Below are 7,921 nucleotides of genomic sequence, written 5' to 3'. Positions count from 1 at the left end.
AACTACCGCCTAAGAAACATCAGTTTCAACTCTGCTACGTTCCATGTAAGCTTTGATTGGGAACTAATGCTGATTTTCAGTCGAAGTGATTCGTTACTAGCGCTGTTAAAAATGTTAACAGCTCTATAGATTTTAGATTAATTACAATTTAAAATTAACTTGTTCAACCTAAGCTAATAAACAAAGTGCCAGAGTTAAGAGTAATGTTTTAGGCGGAAAGAACGAACGAGCCAAAGCGATTGTTTTGCATTTTAGGTGTTTAGTTACTCACCCTCTAATACTTGCTCGTATATTTGTCAGGCAACAAACTTAAAAGTAGCCCTCACACTATCTTCAGTGAGTTAACTAGCAATTAAAAATGTTTAAAAAAACTTTAAATTTGGCGCTTTTGATGTGAAAATCTATTGATAATTCACTGCCCAACAAAAAAAAATTTTTTTTGAGGTGCCAGCGATGTTTCAACGGATTTAGGGTCATTTGAGGTCGCTGATTCCGAATTTGGCATTGGTTTTGCTGAATTGGTTCTAGTTTTCGAGATATAGTTATTTTCTTTATTTCAGCATTTTTCACTATTTCTGGCATTAGTGACAGTGTTTTAGCTATCACGTCATTGTTTGCGTTTGGTATGAAACCTCAGAATAGACTCAATTATGATTCTTATTAAATAAACCTGCCTTATTTGTTGATGTACTGATAAAAATGCGCTAATTTCTCCTGATTTCTTGAAATTTTTAATGCACTGAAGGCAAGAATCGCTGACCTTGAACGAGTTTGCTTCTTTCGAGTTGCAGGTGTATAAAGCGTTACTCTTCTTAAAACTAGTTAGTAAGGCGACCGGTTGAGCACTGCAAAAGCATTCCCGTACCTGCGTTTACATCAGTACCAGATTTTCAAGAAACAGATATTGAGGAAAAGCATGAATGGAAACATAGTGAAGCAAATGGTGACAGTTTTATTGATTACGAAGAAAGCTCTTCCACTCCCGAACAGTTCACACAAAAGGAATTTATCAGAGACCTTAACTTATCAAAAGAAGCATCTGAGGTTTCAGCTTCCAGACTGAAGGAGAAGAACTGTCTAAAGGCGGATGCAAAGATAACAGCTTACCGGACTAGAGAAGAGGAACTCTACAAAACTACATCTCTACAAAACTGAAAGAAGAGTATGAAAACATCAAATTAGTTGTACGGAAGATCTGCTATGCTGAGCACCAGTGGTCGATTTGTGTTGACTTAAAGATGGTGAAATTTTTTGCTTGGGCAGCAAAGTGGATAAACTAAGTATCCCCCTGCTTTATGTGCTTGTGGGACAGCAGGGCAAAAATCCAGCACTGGGTAAAAAAGGCATGGTTCACAAGAGAAGACCTGAAAGTAGGTAAAGCAAATGTGATTAAAGAACCTTTGTTTCAAAGAAAGAAGATCATTTTACCACCTCTCCATGTCAGGCAAATGTGATTGTTGTAAAAGTTTTTGTAGACGTTTTCCAAAACTGACAATCGAAAAATTGAAAGCAGGCATTTTTGATGGGCCTCAAATTCGCAAATTAATCAATCATTCAAATTTGGAACAAGCATGAACAATGTGGAATTCAAAGCTTGGTCTTGTTTTGTGTCTGTGGCGAAGAACTTTTTGGAAACCACAAGGCAGAAAACTATCCAGAGCTGGTGGAAAATATGCTCGAGGCCTACCAACAGGTAGGGGCAAATATGAGCATTTAAGTGCACTATCTCCACAGCCATTTGGATAAATTTCCTGACAATTTGGGAGATTTTTCTGAAGAACAAGGGGAGAGATTTCATCAGGACATAAAGGTGCTGGAAGAAAGATACCAGAGCAGATGGGAGAAAAACATGATGGCAGACTAATGTTGGTGTTTTCAGCATTATTGTACTGACGTCCGCCATAAAAGAATGTCATACAAAAAGCGATTCACCAGCAACTATATATAAAAATAGACTTATTACGCACTGATTGATTTAGTATTGTGATATTTATGCATTTGACTATATTACTGGCTTTTGTCCAAGTGTATTACAGTTGGCTGAGACCTGAAACCTAGTATTGCGTTATATGTGATATGAGTGGAATTTCCGAAAGTGAAAAATCTAAATATCTCAAAAACTAGAGCCAATTAAGAAAAATGATTGCCATTTTTGAAATCAGCGACCCCAAATTAGCCTAAAATCGTTGTCAAATCTTTGGCATAAAAAATCGTGTTGACCAGTGATAATAGCTTGCCAGACAAACTACCGTAAGGTAGTTGGAGTTGACACGAGTTTTGTTTACCCAATGCTTCAATTTGGAAATTTTTCTTGACTGCAATATACTGTACAACGACTCACAAATGCGCTTGACGTAGTGGAAATGATAAATGCGGAATCATCAGCAATGATGTCATGATTATTGGAAGCACTGAAAGTTATAAAGTCATCAACAAGCTCTTATGAGAAGATATATTTAATCCATTAAAAGGCTTTTTATTTGGCCTCCCAAATTTAAGGCATTTATTAAATTCTAGTGTGCAGAAATTTATTTAAAATGTATCTTATAGATGAGCAGCTGCCACAAATAGAGACCGGGGTTTTTAGGATAGGAAGTTTCATAAACCACTAATTTCTTTGTATAATGTCGGCTAAGCTCATCACGGTATGCAGTTGTTGAAAGGGATGGGTGGACTGGGACAGGCAAGTAAAGGGGTAAAAGGCAATTTGCAGTGGGAAACTAGTGAAACGTTTAGTGCCACCCAGTCACGCTACATGGCATTATTCCTTTAACGTTTCGGACTTCTCGGTGCATTGCTCACATATAGTTATCATTGGGCGGCCTATATAAATGCTTGTGCTGTACTGTACGACAGAATGTCTTATGTTTCACGAGTTCGTATAAACGTTTTAGTTTGAATTTTATCTCATTGTATGTCTGCTATTAGTGCTGGCAGAGAAGGACACGTCGTCTTCATTAAAGTCAAGTCAGGCGGAGTTTATCGACGCGGACAAGTGATTCATTAACCAGACATCGCTGCCGAAGAAACAAAGGAGTCTAAACGGTTGTTTTACATTTGCGGTGTGCAGTTTGTGTATTATGGTATTGAATTGTACCTATTGCACATCAGCTTATCAATGATTACGAGTTTAATTTGCCAGAATTATATTAGATAATTAACAGAATTAAATAGCATTGGTTGTATAAATATGTTTACCAATGCCTATACATTTTCTCCTGTGCTTACTCGCCCTCAAATATTTGCCGGTTCATATTTGTCAGACAACAAATTTTATAGCAACTTACACAGTATGTTTACAGAGTTAAGTGGGCAACTAAAAAATTTGCAATCACGGTGATAAGTTTTAGTTGCCTTTGTTGTGAAGACATGTGGTAGTATAGTTTGCTGGACAGACTACGAAACAATGGCAAGTGTTTCAGTTAAAAGGAAAAGCAATGACATTGCCGTCGACCAGACAGCGGCACAGGCAACAGATGATGAACCAAACAAAAGTATTAAACTCGAAAAGCCTGAAAACGAAAAAGGTCCGATAAAGTTTGCCTTGTGGAAGAAGTCATATTTAATTATATTTGAAACAAACGTCATGATCTGCGATATACTACTTTTTGTTTTACAGACAGATTGTTTTACGAAAAAGCACAGCGGTTAATGCTCACAGACTTGCAACTGCACTTGAACAATTTTCCAAGATCTTCTGACCAGGATGAATTTTGTGAATTGAGAGGTCAAAGCCATCAGATTAATAACAAATCAAGGTATAATACGTTGATAAACTACAACAAATAAACCTTGCTTAACAAAACGGGAAACTTCAGGCAATCAACGTGTCTAGTCTATGTTTCGTACGAATTATAATATAGGCTAAATCAATAGAGATTTGAAATAGAACTGATACTGTATGTATTATTCATCACAACAATTTTCTTTCTGTTGCAGTAAAACTTGCTATAGATGCAAAAGAAATTTTGTGATGACAAACGGCCAATTCGAACGCTTGAATGATTGTTGCCCCAACGCTGGAAGAAACAGCAATGCTGGAAAGGTGCGGTGCAATGTTTAATAAATTGATGTAATTATCGGATGGTATTTTCAACTCTATAAAAAGCAAGTGTTTTTATGCATAAACATGTCACATTTGCTCAATATCTTACTCTGTATAGAATCACGTTCACCGTGACAATTTTGCTGACTGCAGTGGTTATATCAGACTCACTGAGAAAAACGATTCGTTACCGGTAGTGTACGCCGTGGACTGTGAAATGGTAATTTTTTCTAGCTCTTATTTTCTTCTTTTCAACCATGACAACGTGGTATAGTTTCATAGGGTCGAATTTATGGTGTATAGGCTATTGGTTGGATGCCAACACAAGCAAGCAACCAACATGGGTTTGAAACCGCTTGTAATAGGTTTAGGTGGCGCTGTCCATGATTGGCAATGCCATATCTTTCCCGAAATAATTGCAACATGGCTTAAGTAATTCCATCAAAGATGTAAGTTATCGTTTTCTTATCCACCATTTATGGTATGGTCCTACACCATTTCGTAATGGTTTTATTCTAATAGTTTTTCCCATTGTTATTCTTATTCCTAAGATAAAATATAAACGGGCGTTCTTCATAAGACTCTTCTCGATAAACATGACGACACCATCTCTTCCTGTCACACGGCCATCCTCTGATTTTTTGCGTCACCAATTTCTCCTACTTATAAACTGAACTTAAGCAATATAAAAGATTAATAGTAATTATAATAGTATAGTATAGGGTTGGTTGGAGTTTGGAAATGGCGTAATTAACAAAGTTAAACCATGTAGTCTACTCATTCACTCCTGTATTACGTTAATTATGATGCACAATATCCTTCGTCTTTCGTTTATAAGTGGGCTGCGTGAATTTATACATTAAAGATTACTGTTTATTATATATACATGTTCTGTCCCACACAGGGCTATACTGTTAATGGTTTGGAACTAACGCGTGTAAGTGTCGTCGATCGTGACTGCAGTCTCGTTTACGATTCATTCGTTCAGCCTAACGGAAGAATTGTCGATTATAACACAAAGTACGTATAAAGGTTTATACACTTCGTAGATGTCAACTAATTTTCGACTTTTCAAATTTTTTTCTCCTATTTTTCCTGGTTTGTCATGTTTAGGCTAACTAACCTATTGTTGTTACTTCAAACGCAGATGGAGTGGAATTGAGGAATGGCATCTTCGAGGTGTCACTACCACACTTAAGGACGTGCAAGCTGAATTTAAGAAACGCTTCTCTTCTAAAACAATATTTTTGGGTCACAGCTTGGACAGCGATTTCAAAGCTTTGCGAGTAACATTTTTTACAGTTTTAATGTGATTTTATTTCCGATTAAATTTAATTTCTTCCTTAATCAACCATTATTATAACGACCAGATCATCCATGACAACGTGATTGACACGTCGGTGTTATATCCTCATCGTCGCGGGCCTCCCTACAAACGAGCACTACGTAACCTGGCTTCGGACCACCTTGGCATAGTGATACAGGACGGGGGTATGAGTATTTTCTTACAAAATTATACGACATCATATTCATATTTTACAGCAACTTAGTAAATATTCGTATCAAGACGAGCTACGTTAATTCGTGGTAATTTCCGATGGTACAGCCCAGTGCAAGTACAGAGGAATATAGCTCAACCCTTGCCAAATATCGATTAGAATGTACTGCACATTAGAGTAATTTTATTGCCGTATTGTGTTGTACCACCGATGCAACAAGTCTATACACACTATATATACAGCGGACACTTGTTATCAGGCAGTGTTAAAGTTCATGTCAACATTTCATCACAATCGACTTGCTTTCAGGAGCCAGGGGTCACGACAGTCATGAAGATGCCTCGGCTTGTGTGAAGTTGTTGAAGCGGAAGTTGAATATGAAATAACACGTTAAATCTGTTAGAAAATCCTTAATTAATGTAGTTTTTTCATTACAATATAGTTATCAATATTGATTGCCATATTCCATAATTTTTATTACGATTATTACGTATATTACGATATTTTATTATTAATTTTTTTACGATATAGATACGGTCCTCACCCTATATAATTAATACGTATAAAGCACTCACACACAAACTGGTCATTGTGATTCCACATAAAGTATGAGTAGTAATCTACCGGTATTATATAATATTTCTAGAGGTTGCGTGCTGAATTAGACGGATTTCTCCAGCTTTGAGATAATTTGGAATACTCTTTATCTTTTTAAAGTGTGAATAATTGAAATGATTTAGTGGCGTTTCTTTCATTTCTTTTCACAAAGACGTTACCCTTCTCTTGGGCAATACATCCATCACGTTATAAAAAATCTAGGCCCAAACCCATTTGAAGATATTTCTATCTTCTTAATGTGTTCGAAACTATTTCGTACTTTATAATGTCGCCTATATGGCACTTACGATTTTTGTATTTAAGGCCAATCCAGTATATTCAAAGATATTTAACTAGTGTATTTCTTTCTGTAGACTGTCGTTTTAAAACTTATCTTCCGTTTAGGCTACACTACTTCCCTATTTTAAGATTTTTTATAACCTATCACTCTACGAGATCAGTATTACTGTATTATCCTGTTTTTTTTTATGGTATGTTAGAGTGTTGTATATTATTCTGCATGTACTTTAAGCAAGGACGCTACCTTTTGTATAGCTAATTATGAGGCATATTTTCACAACATTAAAGTTCAATTCATTAAGTGTGTACAGAGTTCATCTGTCCATACCACACACACAAGATGAACTAGTGACACAACTAAAGACTAAGAAAGTCTTCATTTTGACCTGTAAAATCGGCTTTAGTCAGCGCAAGATCTGTGAGTATTACAGCAACTACTTTTAAAGCTGCTGTAGCTAATGATTAGCCGCAAGTTATGGCAAGAAATTGCCGCAGACGCTTTGAACAATTCCGTTCCGTCTTGAAAAGAAGGAACTCGATGTGAGAAGAAATTACATATTTACCAAAAAGATAAACTTTCTGAGTATGTAGAGTGGAGATATTTTTTTCCTTGAATTTATCTTGGATTCAAGGTGGATTTTTAACGAGTTTTGAGGAGGGTGGTTTAAAGAAACTTTATGATTTATTAAAGAAAATAAATTTATTTTGTAGACACAAAGAAAGTTGTAAGTGAGGAATATGTTACACTTGTTTTTGCCCTGTATCTGTTACGTTTCTCCCTTGCGGCCGATTGCGCGTTTCCGTGGTTAATTAAGGACATGTGTCTTTTTATCGACGTGTGTCCGACAAGTAGTGGCGCTGACAGTTTGGTATTGGAGCTCCTGAAATGAGCTGTGTGAACGAAAACTTGACTTAACTGCTTTTAAATAAAACATGTGCCTGTAATTCTAAGAGTGAGAACAGCAAAACGTAACAAATATGATACAAGTTGAAGTTATGAGATTTGTTAGATTACGTTAAGTTTAATTTTTTTAAAGACTTAATTATATAGGGAAGACCGGGGATGAAAACCACACGCGGCGTATTGGTTGTCACAGAGGTTATACCTTAAATATCAATTGTCTGGTCAAACAGCTTTTCATGTCTGCTGTGTCATTGCTATGTCTTTTTAAATATATCCTGTAGTTTGGGGCTTGTTGTTAGTTAAGTGATAAAAATATTCAAATATCTTAATTTAGATTATTAACTTCTTGTTTACTTTGCCACTGCACTGCTTGCAAAAACTCGTTGAAACTTTCAACTTTTTCCAGTCAAAATATAGAGCGTTTGCTGTAACAACTGCTCCAGTAATCAATTTGAAACGCTGTCTAGCTTAATACAGACCACAATAACAGAAAAAATAACTAAAACAAAAATTAGATCGGTGCTTCTGAGTAAATACCAGGCTGCAAGAGACCCGAATCGTACACTTAACGCAGAA

At 36.2% G+C, this 7,921-nt stretch overlaps 1 protein-coding gene across 1 annotated transcript; it reads left to right on the top strand.

Annotated features, from left to right (window-relative positions):
* Window positions 1-406: 406 nt before the first annotated feature.
* On the top strand, window positions 407-6,743 carry LOC143460554 (putative exonuclease GOR). Its single transcript, XM_076958120.1, has 8 exons — window positions 407-3,527; window positions 3,620-3,758; window positions 3,940-4,045; window positions 4,164-4,265; window positions 4,950-5,065; window positions 5,193-5,331; window positions 5,416-5,536; window positions 5,854-6,743. The coding sequence occupies exons 1-8, from the start codon at window positions 3,407-3,409 to the stop codon at window positions 5,928-5,930; spliced, it is 921 nt and encodes a 306-aa protein (XP_076814235.1). The 5' UTR covers window positions 407-3,406; the 3' UTR covers window positions 5,931-6,743.
* Window positions 6,744-7,921: the final 1,178 nt, after the last annotated feature.

The sequence above is a fragment of the Clavelina lepadiformis genome, chromosome 5 (assembly GCF_947623445.1).
Source record: "Clavelina lepadiformis chromosome 5, kaClaLepa1.1, whole genome shotgun sequence".
Lineage (NCBI taxonomy): Eukaryota > Metazoa > Chordata > Ascidiacea > Aplousobranchia > Clavelinidae > Clavelina > Clavelina lepadiformis.
Note: the sequence above shows the minus strand (reverse complement) of the source record. Positions and strands in the feature narration are given on the sequence as shown.

Excerpts from the sequence above, each read along its gene's own strand:
- LOC143460554 (XM_076958120.1), top strand. The coding sequence starts at position 3,407 with ATGGCAAGTGTTTCAGTTAAAAGGAAAAGCAATGACATTGCCGTCGAC. Across the intron at positions 5,066-5,192 it reads ATTGTCGATTATAACACAAA|ATGGAGTGGAATTGAGGAAT; the intron begins GTACGTATAAAG and ends CTTCAAACGCAG. Across the intron at positions 5,537-5,853 it reads CATAGTGATACAGGACGGGG|GAGCCAGGGGTCACGACAGT; the intron begins GTATGAGTATTT and ends ACTTGCTTTCAG.